Source organism: Myxine glutinosa, chromosome 1 (assembly GCF_964187855.1).
Source record: "Myxine glutinosa chromosome 1, kmMyxGlut1.1, whole genome shotgun sequence".
Classification (NCBI taxonomy): Eukaryota; Metazoa; Chordata; class Myxini; order Myxiniformes; family Myxinidae; genus Myxine; species Myxine glutinosa.
The window spans coordinates 219,292,077-219,312,594 of record NC_136261.1 but is presented as its reverse complement, the minus strand read 5'-3'; the positions used below and the strand labels follow the sequence as shown (position 1 = coordinate 219,312,594).

Here is a 20,518-nt window from a genome sequence, read left to right as displayed (position 1 = left end):
CCCTCCAGGTCTTTAAAACAGCTGTTCACCACCATCGCTTACCTTCCCCCATCCAAAACCTTGATCTTTTATACCCCCGCTAATGTCACCCCAATTCCACTTTTTTGAAATCCCAACTTCTGTCCTCGAAATCCTTGGTGTCCTTGTGTTTTATACTTCTCCGCCCCCCCCCCCCTTCCCACGCCTCCCCCCCCCCAAGCCTTCTCCCTCCCACACATCTCCCTGCTCTCAAATGTTGTGTTTGTGTGCTTCCCCTTCTCTCCCCATCTTAGCTTCCGCTCCCTCTTTTTATATATTTTGTTTGTCTGGTTGATTTGTTTGTGAAGTAAATGTTAGCTCTTTCACGAGCCTCGATTCAGTTTCCAAAAAAAAAAAAATCGCATGTATTTGACCAAGCCTGAACCTAGACAACAAGGTGCCAGGCATATTACTTTAGATGTATTACTTTTTGGGACACTTTTACCAGTATATATGTGGGAAATAAAGTCAGTTTTAAAATATCACTCAAGTAGTCAAGTTCTCTTTTTCACTGCAACCCAACTTATTTTACTAATGATCAGAATCATCAACACATCCAAGAAGATATTAGAAGCAGTACGAGAGGTAAGTTTTGTCACTTAAATTGCTCCCCATCGATATCATGGTGCCACCTATTATCTCATTGATTAAGCTTTAAAACTTGAAAGATTTAAGAGAAGTCTCTCCTTTGTAACTATACTCAGATTCAGTGTGTTTATGATGATGCAAAGCGAGCGGTACATGTACATCTACATCCCTTCGACATCATGTCGTTGTTCTACACATCAATCATGTACATCTACATCGACTGTGCCTTGCTGCCACCTTCTCGTCGGACCCTTGACATGAAGATTCGACGAGCGCAGTATGTAACAGCATTGTGGAGTTGGAAGTAGAAAGTATTGATGTGTGTGTGTGTGTGTGTGTGTGTGTGTGTGTGTGTGTGTGTGTGTGTGTGTGTGTGTGTGTGTATTGGGGTTTTATCCAAGGGGGTTGTGTCAAAGCATGTCCAATGAAAGTGGGGTTGTATCAAAAGCGGGCTGGTATGAAAGTGGGAAGGCGGAGTAAACCGGTCATCACTGCCAGCAGTTGTAAAGTGGCAGTTCTCGTTTTAATTATTTTTGAAAATATATATTTTTGTAATCAAAATCGAGGCTCGTGAAAGAGCGAAAATCTCCGGATCTTTTTGGCCTTTTGGGTCCTTGGAGTCTGTCGAGTCTTTGCAGTCTTCTGGGTCCTTGGGGTCTTCTGTGTCCCTGGGTGTCTTTTAGGTCCTCCTGCTCTTTTCGCACCTCTGGAGGGTGGCTGCTCACCATCATCTCAGGTCATCTCAGGTGAGTTAGCTAGACAAACACCAGGGACAAAACACCACAATGAGTTAAGGTTAAAAACAGTAAAAATTACATAAAAACACAACCAAGATGAAAAGATACAGTGCCTTCAGAAAGTATTCACCCCTTGACTTTTTCACTTTTTGTTGCATTACAGCCTGAATTTAAAATGGATGGAAAAAGGGGGATAGGTTCCCGACTGTTCGTGATTCATCGGGGAAAATCAAAAATCTCGAATATGCCCACAAAAGCTGGGAATGTCGAAGCAAACTGCGAATGGAATTGAAAACTTGTTTCGTGAAAAAACGCAAATGTCGATGGGCATGGTGGGGGATGGTTCATGCGCACAAACAACTGTTTTATGCGTGACAAGTGGAAGATGCTTTTAGAACTGTTATGTGCATGTGGAAGAGTTCACCGGAATCTCAAGACAACTGTGTCCCATTTAACTCACATCTAAATGTGGGAATTTGCGAGATTGTTGACAAAGCTTATTCGATCTTGCGCAATCTCTCTGCCTACAAAGCAGTAAACAAAGGATATATTTTTGATTCCATGAATATTATGAAGGTCTCTCTGTTCTCTGAAAATGTATAAAAGTGAATGCAAATTAAAATTCAGGGTCGTCATTGGTGTTCGGCTGTATGGAGCTGAAACCAATGCGAACCATGGTGCCATGTACATTGTACAGTCACGTGAAAAAGTAAGTACACCCCATGTAAAGTTTTGACTTTTTCAACATATTTCAACATACAGCTATTTGATCTTAATTTCAACAATATTGACAGATAAAGGTGATATAATATAACAAATATCATGAAACATTAACATTTTGTAGTCCATTGTAGAATTTAAATAAACATAAATGCAAATTATGCATGTGGAAAAAGTAAGTACACCCTTGGCTCTAATAGGTGGTATTGCCCCCTTTGGCAGAAACAACCTCAAGTAGGCGTTTCTTATAACTGTCTACCAGTCTCTGACATCGACTGGGAGAAATTTTTGCCTACTCCTCCATGCAGAATTCTTTCAGCTGTGCGATGTTTGAGGGGTTTCTTGCATGCACAGCTCGTTTCAAATCCCCCCACAACATCTCAATGGGATTTAGATCCGGGCTTTGACTAGGCCGTTCCAGAACCCTCCATTTCTTTCTCTTCAGTCATTCCTTGGTGGATTTACTGGTATGTTTAAGGTCATTGTCATGTTGTAAGGTCCACCTTCGGTTGAGCTTCAACCTTCCGACAGATGGCCTCACATTATCCTCAAGCACCCTCTGGTACAATGAAGAATTCATAGTGGATTCTATGATGGTGAGCTGCCCGGGCCCTGATGCAGCAAAGCTGCCCCAAACCATAATATTTCCACCACCATGCTTTACAGTTGGTATCAGGTTCTTGTGGTTAAATGCTGTCTTTGGTTTTCGCCAAACATGTCTTCTGGTACTGTGGCCAAATAGCTCTACCTTCGACTCATCTGTCCAGAGCACATTGTTCCAGAAGTGCTGGTCTTTGCCGAGGTGTTCATTGGCAAACTTTATTCTTGGCCTGATGTTCTTTCTGGACAGCAAAGGTGTCCTGGCATACCTCCCATGTAGATCAAATTTGTGCAGCCTCATTCTAATGGTAGTCTCGTGCACTTTGACATCAACAGTGGCAAGAGCTACATGTAGGTACCGTGATGACATTCTGGGGTTCTTCAAGACTCTTTCAGCATCTTGCGGTCTGCTCTCGGGCTGAACTTGCTGGGGCGGCCTGGCCTGAACAAGTTGGCAGTTGTTTGGAATCTTCTCCACTTGTAGATGATCTTCCGGACAGTCGAATGAGTGATTTCAAATTGTTTGGAGATCTTTTTAAATCCCTTCCCAGACTCGTAGGCATCTATAACCTTCTTTCTGAAGGCCTCAGAGAGCTCTTTTGATCTACGCATGGTGATGCCGCACACTTCAACAACAAAGAGCAAACCAAACGAAATGTCTGAGGTTTAAATAAGACAGGTTCCTCCAAGATCCTCTCTAACGATGTTCTAATCATTTGCACCTGAGCTGGTGCACCTGATTCTAATTTTAGGTATTTGAAGTAGTGATAAATGTAGGGGTGTACTTACTTTTTCCACATGCAAAATTTCCATTTATGTTTATTTAAATTATACAATGGACTACAAAATGTAAATGTTTCATGATATTTGTTATATTATATCACCTTTATCTATCAATATTGTTGAAATGAAGATCAAATAGCTGTATGTTGAAATGTGTTGAAAAAGTCAAAACTTTACATGGGGTGTACTTACTTTTTCACGTGACGGTATATGGTCTTGTATCTGAAAAAATGTCTTGTATATCTTGATCCGACTCAAGAAGGGGCTCATTCCGACCCGGGGGGAAATGGGGCAAAAGGGTAGAGCCTTGACATGCACAGCCGGTGGGAAATGGTTTAAGAGTGGTGGACATGATTTTACGCATGGCATGTGGAAGTTGCTTTCAGAAGTGATGTGTGCGAAGCTGGTGGGAAATGTTTTTTCATCAGAGAAAATGTCAACGTTTTTACAAACACTAATGCACATGATTATAGTTTTCATTAAATTCTTACAAATAAAATTCCAAAAGTTTGGCTTACTCTTTTGCTGCGAGTGTCATGTTACTTTATCGAAAACGAACAGTTTGTGCTTCGATCTTGCTTGATTCCCAAAGCCCATCATGACCCCGGCAATAGTTGAACGTTTTAACTGTAATGGCTTGAAGGATGATACGGTGTTCTGTATTATCTTACGAATATAAATGTTGAGTTTAAATTGCATCATTTCAAATGTACTGGTATCACAGCCTAGTGTTAGAATTTCATTTTATTTTAGATTCAAAACAAAAGTTCATTTTCACTTACGTTTTATGAACCAGTCTCGCTGATCGGCGCAAGACTTACACCCCATATATTACACATTAATCTTGTGCGGACTAAAGGAATTAGGAGACTTTAAACTAAACAATAGATGGCTAATTAAATAATCACTCGGTTCCCGATCAAAAATAAATAAAATAATTATGTAACAAACCAAGCAACCCAACTCCCCATGTCATATCGCATCTATAAGCATCCCCCCCCCCCCCTCCCACTCCTCCCCATGCGGAGAATTTGCAATCATCTCTGTGAACCAGGCTTTTCCTGAAACAGAAAATACTAATAATATTAACTTGGGATCCCTAACCCGTAGGTGAAAAGGGATAATCAACTTAGTACCAAGTCAGTCCGTGGGTGGGCGGGAAAAAATTTCTGCATCCGCCAAAAACCGCGAATATGTAGGACACAGGGCCGCAAATGTAGAGGCAGGTTGCATTTTATCAACCGCGAATGTCGGGGTCCAACGGTATGTAATTTACATTCATATTGAGTATCCTGAGTTAATACCCTCGCATAAGCACTTTTGGCAGCGATTACAGCTTTGAGTCTTCTTGGGTATGTCTGTAACAGCTTTTCACATCTGGATTTGGGGACTTGCTCCCATTCTTCCTTGCAGATTTGCTCAAGGTCTTTCAAGTTGGATGAGAGCATCGGTGAACAGCAATCTTCAGGTCTTTCCACAGATTCTCAATGGGATTCAAGTCTAGGATTTGGCTGGGCCACTCAAGGACTTTTACGTTCTTGTTCTATGCCTCCTCACAATTCTATCTCAGAGTTCTATGGACAGTTCCTCGAACTTCATGGTGGAGTTCCTGTTCCAACATGCACTGCCAACTCTGGGACCTTGTATAGAAGGTGTGTTTCTTTCGAAATCATGTCTAACCAATTAAATTGGCCACAGCTGGACTCCAATAAAGTTATGGATACATCTCAAGGAAGATCAACGGCAATTGCATGCACATGAGCTCAATTTGGAGTGTCATAGCAAAGGGGTTGAATACTTATTTACTCAAGACATTTCAGCTTTCATTTTTAATTAATATGTAAAAATTTCGAAAAAGAAATTCCACTTTGACATTATGGGGTATTATGTGCAGATCAATGAGAAAAAAAATCTCAGCTTCAGGCTATAATGCAACGAAATGTGAAAAAAAGTCAAGGGGTGTGAATACTTTGTGAAGGCGCTGTTGATGGCACAACGGATCCGATTTGAAAACTTAGCTTTGATAAACTGGAAAGAGGATCAAAGTCTAGCGCACTCAGACCCAGAACTGGAAGTTTATGTTTATTTTGTCCATTACTTTCCCTGCTGCCCTGTTGTCAGTTCATGCTCTCTATCATTTGCTCTTACATGCTCTTCCATTATACATCATTTGCTCTTCCATCTTGCAGAGAAACAACACGAACAGAAGATATTAAAAGAGTGCAAAAGGGCGGCTGCTTACCTTACAAGTTTGTAAAAAGGAATTTTTTGTTTAAACCACGCGTGCTCTGAAATCTTCTGCAAAACAATGTGTTGGAATCAAATATAAACACGATCAGGAAACACCTTCACAAGTGAACAACAGTATTGTGCTCCACAGCAACAGGTCAGCAACCCCAGCATGTGTGAACATACTTGTTCATGCAAATCAAATCGTCGAAAACGGTATCAAACCCTCACGTTCATAGTGAGTCTTTCTTTTGGATTGACCCGAAGCATCCCGGTCAAAAGGGAAGTCAATTGCTTGTCTGCACATGGTGGTGGTTTGTACACGAAGCTATTGCTGACATCTCCCTGTGAAGTAACAAAACAAATGTATTCGTGACAGAATCCAAAAGCATCATCGCACTCAAATACTGTACTCGCATTTACCAAATAAGCATAAGCATCTTCCAAACAATCAATCTCTTATGCAATAACCAAGACTTCACTCTGAACGAATAAAATACATTTTGATTCATGAAATAAAATATGCTTTAAAATACAGAAGTTTTCTTTGTTAACCAAAAAACAAACCCTCTTCACTCAACAATGAATATGAAGTCTATTGGTTTATCTATATATATAAAACACAGTGTGTGTGTGTGTGTGTGTGTGTGTGTGTGTGTGTGTGTGTGTGTGTGTGTGTGTGTGTGTGTGTGTGTGTGTGTGTGTGTGTAATGTTACCGATAGACTCCTAAACGGAGAGGCTCACGTACTTGATATTTGGCACAGACATGGCCATTGAGCCTGGGACGAACATGGCTGACCTAAACATTTATTTCATAATATGTTTTTACCATATTTTTATCTCAGCGCGAAATATTATGACCGAAATCTGACCGGAAGCAGAGCAGCGCGCTGATTCGCTCAGAGCGATCACGTGATGTTCGTTGCCGCCATTAACTCAGTTACGCGTTCGCACATACTTCAGAGCGATTGCGTTTTTGCCGGGTACTTCTGCATGATTAGCATTTAGCATGATTTAGCATGTTTCACACAGATTTGTTTTCAGCGAGCAGAAGTACCTGGCATTGTACGAATAATATATCGATAGTGCCGTGTAGGGCGGAGTGATGCCGCTGTGGGAGGGACCGAGCAAGGTCGCTGTGGGCGGGACCGAGCGAGGTCGCTGTGGGCGGGCCCGGGCGAGATCGCTGTGGGCGGGGCCGAGCGAGGCAGCTTTGGGCGGGGCCGAGAGAGGTTGCTGTGGGTGGGGCCGAGCAAGGTCTGCGTTAGTGCGTTGCCGACTTGCCGTTGCCGTTGCCTGGTATAAAAAGATGGTGCTTGATGCTCTCTGCGTCAAGATACGGACTTGATGTCCGTATCTTTACAACAGACATTCCAATGATGATGATGATAAATGTAATACCACTCAAGGAAGGCCCACAACTCAAGAGAGTGGAAAAAAACAATAAAATGAACAAAAATACGGGGAAGGAGAAGCAACCACTCAGAAGAATGACAGAAAATCATTTCCCTTAAATGTACCGTGTTCACCAACTAGCACGACGAGATACAGGACACCAAAATAATTTCCCTTACACATATCGTGTCCACCAACCAGCAAGACCATACCACTTACCTCTGGATCAAACTGTATTGCAAATATTCAAACGGTTTTTACATGCTGCCGTCTCCTAGCAACCAATGAAATTTTTCAAAAATATTGTAGCTTCACTTTTCACGGAGTATGAGCGTTCTATATATTTTCAATTCAGTGCGCCCGACTCGCTGACGTACTTGATTTGTGGCATAGACATGGCCATTGGGCCTTCGCGGTGTAATTTGTGCGAGGCTTTTGTCCGAGTGAGCTTGAGTCGAGAGGGCGAATGTACGGGTTGGGAATGTACGGGTCTCCCTTCCCCCGCCCGGCAACGCCGGTACTGGAGGGCGTCACAGGATCGGTGAGTCTCCAAAATCCGCTTCGTGCTGTTGCGAAGATTCAGGACGATGTCGCGATTGTTGTGCTGCTCTCCGACCATGAGAACTGCAACGTCATTGTTGACTGGCCCTCCCCCTCCCCCTCCCCTCCCCCTCCCCTCCCCCCTCGGCTTAGCGGTTGGGGTGCAGGCTTGGGATCCGAGGATCCTGAGTTTGAATCCTGGTCGATCGCTGAATTAACGCCAGGGGGATTGACTCAGCCTGTCATCCTTCCGAGGTCGGCAAATTGAGTCCCAGCTTGCTGGGATGAATGATCCCGGTGTGTACCCCGATTTAGAATAGGTACACCGTATCCCTTTGCATTGTAAGAGGCGATGTCCGGGTAAGATCGTATATGTCGCCATATGAGGGGTGGAGCTATGCTAATTAGGTAGGGCTGAAGAATAATCCCCAGTGTGTAATTGTCCCTGTGATTTTTTCCCTTTGTTCTTATAAAATTCACTCGGCCAGCCATGCATTCGGCACATTGCCACACTGCCACAGCCAGGTAGCCCCGCCTCCAAACTTTCTCGATGGGCAGTCAAGAATGGTCGTGAGGTCAGGTCCCGAATGAGGATTGGTTGAGGAAGGATGGGGTGATTGAATTGCGCTTGGTGATTGGAGCGAGGGAACGATTGGTCAGAGGGAACGATCGAGAAAGGAGGTAGAAAAGTGAAGGGATCACCATTGTTCTCTCTCTCTCTCGTCCGGAGTTTCGTGGTGGGTGGATGCTGCTGTCTCTGGTTCTTGGGGCTGGCTCCTGTGCGCTTTTTGTGAAGAGAACATTTTCGGAGCTTTGGGGAGCCTTTGCCACATTGGAGGAGGGGAGGTTGTTCGACTTGGTGCTCTTCGGGGGAGCTGGGGAACGTGTTGTGCTGGCTGGCCCAGGATTAAGCGCTGAGACGTTTGGCTGCCTGTTGCACAGCTCTGTGTGCTCACGTGATTGACCGGCGCCATTGTTCAAGCACTTCGAAGTGCGATCTTCTCGTCGACTGACTCCACCAAAGTGCTCGTCGAAGCTAGAGCTGAGTGTCGGCCAAAAGGGGGGATTTTATTTTATTTTATTTTATCATTCCCCTGTCTGTTTTCATGTCTGAGTGGAGACGTCTCACATTAGGAAATATTCAATTTACCTCAATGTTCATTTTTATTCTTTGCTTTATTTCATTAAATTCATCTGTGTTGCATTATTAATTGTTTGTCGTGTTCTGTGTTCATGGTTTCGGATTAAACCCCTGTCACATGCGTCCGTTCAGGTCGGGAACTCGTTATCTCTCCCGCGCGTGCCAAAGAGATAGCACCGCCATATTTTTGGGTATGCGCCTCGTCGTTAAGCCTTGTTTGGTCATACGTCGCCTTGAGGTCTTCACTACAGGATCGACACTACAATATTCACATTCTGTTACCTCCTGCCAAGTTATTTCAAGCTATCCACAGCACTTCCTCCATTCTTTCAACCGATAAGTTACCGAACACTTTCAACAACAAAAAATGTTTTCAAAACAACAATTAGAGCAGTTATGTTCAAAAGGCAACTTTGCATGTTATAATGATGGTCACATGTCTATGTGATAATGATCTTCACACCATCATAAACAATACTCACTTGAAAAAGATCACGTCCATCAAATTTCCATCCAACAAATAATTGTGTGGACAGAATGCCGAGTGCCCACACGTCGGCTGGGGGACCTTCATATGTCTCCATATTGAAGAACTCTGGTGCCAAGTAACCAAGTGTGCCACGGTCGGGATCAAGCTTTTCACCTGGCGTGCAAATTCTCGCCATGCCAAAGTCAATGACCTTTACGATCCACACATCGTCACAAAGCACGTTGTCAAGCTGAAGAATAAACAGAAATCAATATATATATTAAAAAGGTGAAACCTTTGATGATAAAACATGTTAAAATAAAAATTCAAAGTTTAATGTGAAGGGCATGCAGGAAAATAAAATTCCAGGAAGAGAGAGAAAAAAAAACATCCTCTATAAATATCAGGAGTTTATCTATAATAATAATAATAATAATAATAATAATAAAAAGCAGTGTGGTGTGTCTGTGTGTGTCTCCTCCATAACTCCAAAACCATGAAACCTAACGGACCCATTCTCTGCATGCGCATTTCTTGAACACCAAGGGTGTGCACGAATGAAAACTGGGTGTTTGCGTGTGTTAAAAGACCCTTTTTTAAGACGATTACCGGCCTTGTGTTATTTAAACAAAAACAGGCGTTTATCCTTGGTCAGTCCCCTATCCCTCACAGGGGTCTTGTGCTTTTTCAGCCTGCTCAAAAACGCCTTTCTTTGGAACAGGCCACAACAGTTTCTGCACAATTAAGTGCTCAAAATTTATGTTTTCACTCTCCTCACTCACATCATCGAATGTCTGGTCTTCATATCTACAAATCGTTGTTTACATCACTATTGCAGCTGCTATTGTTTTCAAATTAGGAGCTTCAAATGATTTGATGCATTATATGATGCGATTTTCCACAATGGCCTCTCACGGACGAATTAAAGTACATTGTCAAAGTTCTGGTATTTAAAAAACAGAGCGGGAAATCGACATAGTATTACATATTACATAAAGGTTCATTTGTTCACCACTGTTACGTCTGGCTGTGTGGCCTATATAGACACTCGCGAAATAACGCCATAAAAGCAAGTACGATGTTTGGAAACTATGGCAATACAGTCGTAAGTGGTGTAATTGTTTTTTTATCACAGCGGATGTCGTTTTTTAAATTAAAATTACAAATGCCTTTTTTATTAAAGACTAGCAGAGGTACCCGGCTTTGCACGGGAGTGGGAGGAGGAGGGGAGGGGGAAGAGGAGGGGAGGGGAACGGGGGGGAGGGGGGAGGGGGAAGCGGGGGAGGAGGAGGGGAGGGGGAAGAGGAGGGGAGGGGAATGGGGGGGGAGGGGGAAGGGGGGGGAGGGGGGGAGGGGAAGGGGGGAGGGAAGGGTGCGGGGGTGCCCAGGGGAAGAAGGGCCCCTCCCCTCCCCCTCCCCCCCCTTTCCCCTCCCCCCCTCCCCCTTCCCCCTCCCCCTCCCCCTTCCCCCTCCCCCTCCCCCCTCCCATCCCCTTCCCCCTCGTTCCCCTCCCCTTCTCTTCCCCCTCCCCTCCTCCTCCCCCTTCACACCAGGGGGGTTGACTCAGCCTGTCATCCCACCGAGGTCGGAAGTCGGAACTCATTGTCGTCAAATAAATGTAGCCTGTATGTTTCACTCTTTGTCACATGCCGTTGGTCCCATGTCAATCGGATGAAGTTGAAAAATTAACGTTACGAAGGTTCTCTGGGACGTACTGATTCCGAATAATGAAGTTGAAAAATTAACGTTCCGAAATACGCTAATTACGCTAACAGAAGCGCTGGAGGGAGCACTGCGCTCCCTCCCTTAGATTCCCTCCCTCTTCTGCTAGCGCTAATTACGCGTAACACACTAATTTTAAAACCCGAAGTTTTTTTAATTTTAAGGGTGTGCTGTAGTCAGAAGCGCTAGAAGCGCTGCGCTCCCTCCCTTCGAATCCCTCTCTCTTCTGCTAGTGCTAATAATACGCTAATTTTAAAACCCGAAATTTTTAAAATGTTTATGTCTCCGTGACATTCCTGGGACCATCCCGAGTCGAACAGTACTTTCCGCTCGCAAATCCGTCCACGGGTTCTCGAGATCTTAGAGATCATAGATAGAGGCCAACTCTACTTTATATATATAGATGCAACACCGCCTGCTCCCTCCTCTTGAGTGTATTTTATTTATTTCCTTCCTTTAAAAAGTACATCAATTGACGAACAAAGGCCTGCTTTCCCACCTGCATGCATTGGGAGCTGCGGGCGGTGCCACGTCTGCTAAAAATGTGCTATTTTATTTGCCCTTTTTGTGCAATTTGCTGTCATTCTGTCAATAGTTATATTAATATAACTGATAACTATCGTTATATTAATATAACTTATAACGATAACTACTTATAACTTATAATTATAACTATATTAATGTAACTATCGGGACTTCCGCTTCCGGTTTTGCCGGCGAGGTCATGTGTTTTTCCAAGCTCTCCACGCTACCAAAGCTAAGAATTTTTGCCATTTGTATTTCTGTCAAAACTGTATTTTTATTTGATGGTGTGAGTGCCTACTGTGTGTTTCTTGTTAGATATCGGTTGAAATTGTGCATACCTGTGTATAATCGTCGGTTGGTTCCTGCTGCATTTTTCAGGCCTGGTTTTCCAGGCCTCGAGGCTTTGTTGTCTCCTCTCGGCGGTCGTTGTGGTCCATTTACTTTCTTTCTCTCACTGTTTTTTCCAGTCTTTTTTCACCCCATACATCTTACCCTTTGCCCGAACATCTTACCCTTTGTTTAAAGGCTTAAATTAAATTTTAAAAAATTGTAATTTCCTTCTTCAGTGTTCGTTCGTTCTTTGACCACGTGTTTCGCCCCACCCGTTTTTTTCCCTCCTTCCTTCATAACTCGATCTTCTCCAGCCGACACCTTTCCCCATTCCAGTTCTCACCATACTTCTTCAACTTTATCCTTCTTCCTCTGATCCACTTTCACCTAACCTTCAAAAAAACATATTGACGAAGAATTTAAAAAGTAGACCTCTCCTCCTGTACAAACACATTTGCTTATACACCTGCCTGTTCCTTCGCTCTCTGCTCTTCTGGCTGTCAATCTTCTATTATTCTGCTCCTGCTTCTGAACCTGTGCTGGATTTCCTTAATCCCCCTTAGCAATCCTTCATGCCCTCATTTAGGGAATTTCCCCAGAAAGTTTTCACTGTTTAGTTTTTAAATGTTTAAACTTTCCCGTGAAGTGTTATATTCTGTTGTATTTTATAACACATTTTTCTTCTTCTTCTTTAAAAGGTTGTTTTCGATTTGCTCACCAAATCTCTTCATTTCAAATAAAAATCCAATCTATTACAGTTCTTCCTTCTAACATTCACAAAACTCACCTGCATTCCACCCCTCATCCAACGTTTTCAAACGGATCTCTGATTTGAAAATCACAAGAAACTCATTTTGCAATAAATGTTCGTTTTCCATAAATCGTCCAACACTTTCTAAAATCCAAAGTCATCCTTCCCCTCCTAAACTCCCTCCTCACCCATCCCTTTCAAATCTCCCCCCTTGCCCCTCCCCTCCTTAACTACCCCCTCTCTCCTCCCCTCCTAAACTCCTCCCTCACCCCCTCCCCTCCCAAAGCCCCCTCACTCCTCCCCTACTAGATTTCCCCCTAACCCCTCCATTTCAAAACTCACCCTTCCCCCCTCCCCTTCAAATCTCCCCACCCTCCTTTTTTTCTCCAATTCTCCCCTCTCACCCCTCCTCCTCAAAGCGTCCTCTCCGCTTCCTCGCCCTTCCAACTCATACCTCCATCTCCTCCAACCTTCTTCCTCTCTCTGCCTTCCACCCTTCCTCCTGTCCATGGCACACTGAAACTTGTGGTGAGGCAGTTGCCCAGAAACAACTTGCCTTCTCCTCATGGAAGGCAAATCCAACGGAAGGCAATCTCCGTTCCTTCCACAAAGCTCAGAACAAGTGTGTGTCTACCCTCAGGAGAGTCAAGAAGCAATATCTCTCCACTCTCAAGACTGAACTCTCAAACCTGTCTCCCTCCTCTAAATCCTGGTGGTGTCTGGTCAAACCCATCGCTCTCTGTACCCACTTACCCAGTCGTACCCAGCTGCTCCTGGACTATGTGTCCTTCTCTCCTGACAAGGTGGAGAGTTTCTGTCAATCCCTGACTCTGATTCTGCAACTGGACCAGACGGCATCAGCCCACGGGTCGTAAAATCCTGCTCTGCCGCTCTTTCACACCCTCTCTCTGTTCTTTTCACCCTCTCTTTTGCTCAAGGTCATCTGCCAGCATCTTGGAAATCAGCAAACATTTCCGCTTTACACAAAAAGGTGCAAAAACAAATCCTTGCAACTACAGACCAATCAGCCTGCTCCCAATGATCAGCAAAGTCATGGAATCCATCATTGCTTTGGATATCAAATCCTTCCTCTTCTCCAATGGCTTGATCTCTGATCATCAAATTGGATTCAGACCAGGTCACTCCACTCTGGACATGCTGCTTCTGCTGTCTCAACAATGGATGGAGGTCCTCAATGTCAAACAGGAAATTAGAGCTGTCTCCCTTGACATATCATGTGCCTTCGATACGGTCTGGCACCCCGCTCTGCTCACAAAACTCTCCTCCTCTGGTATCCATGGAAATCTCCATGCATGGCTTGCGGACTTCCTCTCTAGTTGTAGTCAACGTGTGGCCCTGAATGGATTTCTCTCATTTCCCCTCCCTGTTCAGGCTGGAGTTCCCCAAGGCAGTGTTCTGGGACCTGTGCTTTTTCTGGTCTTCATCAATCATCTCTCCAACTCTGTTGAAAATCCTTTCTATCTCTTTGCTGATGACTCCACTCTCTGCCACTCCATACCTCATCCCTCAGATCAGCAGTCTGCAGCCTCCTCACCCTCACTCTCTGCAGACCTGGACAAAATCACAGACTGGTCAAACAAGTGGAACATGTCTTTCAATCCTGACAAATCTCACACTCTCACTATAAACCACCGTTTAGAGGCCATTTTTCCCCGCAAGGCGGGGGTTGGCCTTTTTTGGGCACCGTGGTTATTGTTGTTTTTTGGTCCCCTTTTTGAAGCAATGTTTTACGGCCGGATGCCCTTCCTGACGCCAACCCTTTTTGTCGCCTTTTACGACAAGCAGGGAATTACCAGTGAACTGGTACTCAATTAGCCGACCTCGGAAGGATGACAGGCTGAGTGAACCCCCCTGGCGTTAATTCAGCGATCGACCGGGATTCGAACCCAGGATCCTAGGATCCTAAGCTGGCACACTAGCCGCTAGCCCAACACTCTCACTATACGTCTCTCCAAAAAGACCATCTGGACAACCCTCCCATCTACTTTCGCAACAATCCTCTCCAAGAAGTTCTGTCACTCAAGCTCTTGGGTCTCACAATCTGCCATGATCTTTCCTGGGAAAACCACATTTCCAAGCTGGCTTCCAAAACCAGTCGCCAACTGGGCATCCTCCGTCGTGCGAAGTCTTTCCGTGGCACACCTGAGCTCCTCACCACATGCAAGGCTTTCATCCGCAACTCAATGGAATACTGCTCTCCCTTCTGGGCCGGTGCTCCTGCCTCACACCTAGCTCGACTTCACGCTGTTGAAACCAAAGCTTTCAGAATCATTGGAATCTCCCGCGATGAAGCTGATTCTGAGGGCCTTTCAGTCACTCACCGCAGGCAGGTTGGTGGTCTTTCCATCTTCTACAGACTCCTCTCTGGCCTATACCCTCCCTCCCACCAGCCCTGTCTGTGCTCTGTACCCCAACTATTCCTACAGGTTGCACAAGATCTGTCAGCAACCCTCTTATGGTTAAACTGCCAAAATCAAGACTCTAGATTCACCTTCGCCCTTTCATTCCTCTTTTCTCCCACATCTGGAACAAACTCCCTCACTCTCTTCAATCCCACTTCTCTCTCCAGGTCTTTAAAACAGCTGTTCACCACCATATCTTATCTTCCCCCACCCAAAACCTTGATGTTTTATACCCCTGTTAATTCACCCCAGATCCACTTTTCTGAAATACCGACTTCTTTCCTGGAAATCCTCACGGTGTCCATGTGGTTTTTACCTCTCCCACCCCCACCCCCCTTCCCATGCCTCCTCCCCCCAAGCCCTCTCCCTCCCACAGATCTCCCAATGTCCCTGCTCTCAAATGTTCTACTTGTGTGCTTCCACCTCTCTCCCCATCTTGTCTCCCGCTCCCTTTATTATGTCTGATGTGTCCGTTTGTTTTTTTTGGTCATTAATGTTAGCTCTTACACGAGCCTCGATCTTGTATACAAGAAAAAAAAATATATATATCATTGTTGTTTTAACGAAGGATTCCGGCTGGAGAAGTCCACTCACCAATTTGCCACTTTGGCCCGTCAGTCATCGCGAATGTGCTGAACTGTTGGCCCAGGGTAGAACGCAAGGAACTGCAGAAACTTCCGAGAATGCAGCAAATATCATTTCTGACGATGAATCTTTTAAAATATCCTGGAGAAGGACCCGCAGACCACTTCTCCCCCTCCCCCCCCCCCCCCCCCCGTATTTAAATTCCTGGATTCGCTCCTGATATCCGTGATACAGTGTGGCTTGCTACCCCGTGGGGACATCCCAGGAGTTACAAGGCAAAATAAAATAGAGCATGAAAAGCAACGGGACAATCATGTTGTGCGAGAGGTATGCACACTTGTTCTCAGCCATTTAGCCTGGATTTGAATCGTGACCCAGCTATAAACTGTCACCTGGTGTTTCACAGACGTGGTGATTTATCAGTGTGAGTGCCGTCCCTCTGCCGGATTTTAACCCCTCCCTTCTCTCCTCACTCTTCCCTCCGACCCCCCCCCCCCATCCTCATCGTCTCGCTCCCCACCACTCCTCCCTCTTGTTCTCCCATCTCACCATTCTCCTGCTCTCTCGTCCCTGTCCCCCTGCTCTCTCTCCTGTCCACCTGGGGGAATCCTGCCTCCCTGTCTTTCTGCTCCCCATTTCCCATCTTTCTGCTCTCCCCTTCCCCCACTCCCCCCCCTACCTGTCTTCCCCCTCCCTCAACCTGTCTTCCCCCTCCCTTCCCTCTCCCTCTCCAACCCCTCCCCTTCCCTTTCCTTGCCCAGCTAAGACAGGTACCTTTGTTAGTACAATAATATGGAGGAGCTTGAAGCGAGAGTATGTCAAAGAGAACAAACGAAAGGGTCGCAGTCAGTGAGACTTGGTTTAGCTCGAGGAAAGGACGAGAAGGCCACAGATGTGGAGGTGTGATCGGAAAGAGAAAATAGCAGGAGGTGTGGCAATGTAGGTGAAGAACAATACCATATTATATGAAGAGAAAGTGGCGATTTGAAGGAGGGAATTAATGTCGAGGGTTCTGTGTGGATAGATATTGGGGATGGAAGAATACTTTGGTACGTACATATCAGGCTCCTGGTGCGTCGGAAGAAAGATTCACTAAGAGTTCCGAAAGGAATGTGTTAAGGGAAGGGGATTGATTGGGGATGATTTTAATTTGCCAGAAACAGATTGGGTTCAGGAACAGGGAAAGGGCAGATGAGCAATTTGTCGATCTAGTGCAGGATTGCTTTTTCATTCAGTATGTAGATAATCTCACGAGGAGTGGAGTGTTAGACCTCTCATGAGTGTGGTGTAGAACTCGAATGTGGTGGAAAAGGTTGAGGTAGAACAGCATTAATGGACAGGTGACCATAACATAGCGTGTGCAAGGGAATTCGGTTTGAGATTGCAGAATGAGGATAGTAGATGTCAGGAAGGCCAATTTTGAGAGTGCAGGGAGAGAGGTGCAATGGATGAACAGGAGGGCAATCATTATATCAGAGAAATGGGCAATCTTCATGGAGAAAATGTGCAATAACATCTTCACAATGTCGCCATGAATCGAGATGTAAAGAGGAAATACACACTCCGACAGTGGGTGGTTCAGTGTGGCACACACCTTCACAGAAAGGTCTAATGAATTGTGTAATGAGCAGAAATGAGTGGACATGTGACCGCCCTCTCCCCACCCCCTCCCCTTGTTGGTAATTATACAAAGATATACATTTTGTTATTTCCTCCCTTCTCCACTTCCCACTCCATTCCTTCCTTGCTGTGCTGCCCAAAGAAAACAAGCATTCTGAGTATTGCGCTGCAATACATGTCCCCTACCGGCAGTGTGCATTATATAATTACCAACTCACGGTCTGAGGTAACTCGGCTAAATATTATCTGATTTGCACCAAATAAAGTTCATGAATGGTTGCATAGACCCCTACTTCTCACTAAAAGTGGAAACAGAATGTATATCGGAGTTAAAATAAGCCCGCAAGGTCGCTCCGTTGAGCGGCCTGCACGTATTGCACTGTGTGAATTATATAATTACCAACTCACGGTCTGAGGTAACTTGGCTAAAAATTATCCGATTTGCACCAAATAAAGTTCATGAATGGTTGCATAGACCCCTACTTCTCACTAAAAGGGGAAAAAAAAGGTAAATCGGAGTTAAAATAAGCCCGCAAGTTCGCTCCGTGGAGCGGCGTGCACGTATTGCATTGTGTGAATTATATAATTACCAACTCACGGTCTGAGGTAACTCGGCTAAAAATGATCCGATTTGCACCAAATAAAGTTCATGAATGGTTGCACAGACCCCTACTTCTCACTAAAAGTGGAAACAGAATGTAAATTGGAGTTAAAACAAGGAATATTAACAGCTTTGACTTACTGCACTCCAAATTATAGTCCGGAAAACTGTTGGGGAAATTACCAAAGTTCAAAGTGCCATCACTTTGTCAAAAATGATCGAAACGTCGTGAAGTTCGAACTTGATGTGTAACTTATCATGAGGAAACCATGTGCCAAGTTTGAAATCATTAGCATTAAGTGTTTAGAAAAAAAAGTCCAGAAAGCTGTTCTTTGCGTGGCGGACTGACATACGGAGGGACGGCGTGCAAACCCAAAGTCCCCTCTGGTGTACACCGGTAGGGGACTAATAAATATATCGTCGCAGTGTTACACAGAACATATCATGGTCGATGGTGGTGCCGTTGGTTACCTTTATGTCCCTGTGCACAATGTTCTTCTGGTGCATGTATGCAAAAGCAGAAGCCATCTGGAAGGTGGACGTAGAATATTAAAACATGGAGACAGATTTTACCATTTCGAGTTCAATGCTTTCTGTCATATTTCAAAACACGTCAACATCACACTGAGGCTGATAGATGTGTCAGCTCACCTGCTTCATGACCCACCACGCTTTCGGCAAAGAGAACGTCTTCTGTAACTGAAGTTGGCGAGAGAGCGAACCTGCACGCATCGGACACAAACATACAAGGGCAATGAGATCATTGATTTTTAACAAAATACGAGAAGAGGAACAAGGGGAGGAACGATAAACAAAACAATAAAGATAAATTTTGTTGCAAAATCGAAGGTCATGGAAAAGAAAACTGAAAGACGGTCACAGTTGGACATAAGAAGGAGCGAATGAAGAGGAAGAGGAGTGAGGGAGAACAAGAGAGGAAGAGAAAGGGGAGGAACTGGAAGTGAGTCGAGTGAAAAGAGGGTTCATGGAGATAGGAAAAGGAAAGGTGGAGGATGACTCGAGATGGAGGTGCATCCCTGCTTGAGGTGTTGGAGGGGAGAATGTGTTTGAATCGTTTTCCGGAAGCATCACTCCATAAAGACTGTGAAATTGCTACTTGTTATACATTTGGTGGCCATCTTGGAAATGGTGGCCAATTTGATGCGGTTCTCATTGGTTGCTCTCCTGGGTACCAGTCATTTGTACTTCTACATATAATAAAGAACATTTCCACCAAATTGCATGTTTCTATCATGATTTTACCAATTGAGGTGAATTTGGCTAGGTAACCACTGTACTACGATGGCTGATGGTGAGGCCTATAAAGTCAAAAGACCAAACCACTTCCCAAACCAAACTTGTCCAAACCACTTCCCAAACCACCCCCTTCTTGCCCCCCCCCCTCCCTCTGCTCATGACTTGATCTGCTCGCTGTCGGGCCCAACACCGCGCACCTTCCCGCGCCCCTACGCCCACTGCTTGGTCTGCATGTGCACCTTGGTGTTTGTTCTCTGCTCAATGTTCATGCGACTTCTCTGTATTTTTCTGCACAAACGCCGTGGATATTCTCTTGGGATTTGTAAGAACTGAAAGATGTGCCAGATATCAGAGGAACAGACCTCAACTTCAAATGCAATTTATTTACTTTTCTCCTCTGATCAACACTCATGGTTGAGCTCACCACACCTGGTTATCGGGACATCAGGTTGAGAACACGAGAAGATGAAACAAAACATGTTCACATGATCTTTTCTGCTCTTTTTGTTCCCATAACAAATATTCATGGTCGAGCATGAACCTACAAAGTCCCAACAATCAAGGCATTATAATTCAAGTTTGCCAATTACTAAGTTATTTGTCTGCTCAAGTAAAAGTGATGGACACAAACAGCTCAGTTTCAGCAAAGCGTCTTCAGAAACCTCACCTGCAGCTACGTATTCCATGGCGATGACCACTTCCTCAGAGATCTTATCTTGATGGACGCCAATCAGCTTCACTGCCAGGAAGCAACATGGTGGAGCACAAGTTCAGATGGCGTAAAGAAACTCGTCCACAGTTAAACACCTTGAAACATTCATGATGAACACAGGAGTTTGGTGTGACCCTTCCGATGAGAACTGATCAACAGTGTGACAAGTTCGTGTTTCACAGGTGATTCTGTGCTGTCCCTCGGATGGACGTTCATCCGGCATCCCACCTGCGGACACGAGTCCGTGTGCGTTAAGGACCCCACGGTGTCCTTCCTGAAGAGGAGGCGAGTTATCACTGGCACTGCTGTTGGCCTAATGGTTGGGGCGGCGGCCTTGGGATCCTAAGGTCTTTTTTTGATTCTTTTTAGTGAAGATCCGGATCCAGATACGAGAATTTTAATTTCTAAAGCGATTCTTCATCATTGATAAAAAGGGCCAAAAACGATGTACCGGATATTGCTGTGGATTTGGAAAATGTATCGATGAGGGTCGAGGGAGTGCATTTGTTCGGAGAAAACTACTACCCCCCTTAAAATTACTACACCCCATAAAAAAACTCAAAATAATGACGAGACTAATATGAAAACGCAGAACGGAGCCTGAATTTATAACAGAGGGGAGATGCAGACGCAGACCACCGGATGTTAACAACACAGTCGCTCTTACATCACCTCAGGTTTCCGCGAACGGCGTATCGGAAGGCACCAAGCCTGCATCTCCTATTTTATATCTGCGATTATTATACAATTCAGAATAATGATAAGATTAAT

The 20,518-nt window shown here is 44.7% G+C and overlaps 1 protein-coding gene across 1 annotated transcript; it reads right to left on the bottom strand.

Moving 5' to 3' along the window:
* Nucleotides 1-998: 998 nt before the first annotated feature.
* LOC137435579 (uncharacterized) lies at nucleotides 999-19,733 on the bottom strand. Its single transcript, XM_078770981.1, has 7 exons — nucleotides 19,703-19,733; nucleotides 18,430-18,500; nucleotides 18,250-18,306; nucleotides 9,235-9,471; nucleotides 5,907-6,020; nucleotides 5,689-5,744; nucleotides 999-1,361 (listed from the first exon to the last, which is right to left on the bottom strand). Exons 1-7 carry the CDS (start codon nucleotides 19,719-19,721, stop codon nucleotides 1,358-1,360), a joined length of 558 nt encoding a protein of 185 aa, XP_078627107.1. The 5' UTR covers nucleotides 19,722-19,733; the 3' UTR covers nucleotides 999-1,357.
* Between the last annotated feature and the right edge of the window lie 785 nt (nucleotides 19,734-20,518).

Coding starts and splice junctions, on each gene's coding strand:
- LOC137435579 (XM_078770981.1), bottom strand. Junction 18,307..18,429: donor CGTGGTGGGTCATGAAGCAG/GTGAGCTGACAC, acceptor TCCACCTTCCAG/ATGGCTTCTGCTTTTGCATA. Junction 9,472..18,249: donor TTGTGCACAGGGACATAAAG/GTAACCAACGGC, acceptor TTTATTCTTCAG/CTTGACAACGTGCTTTGTGA.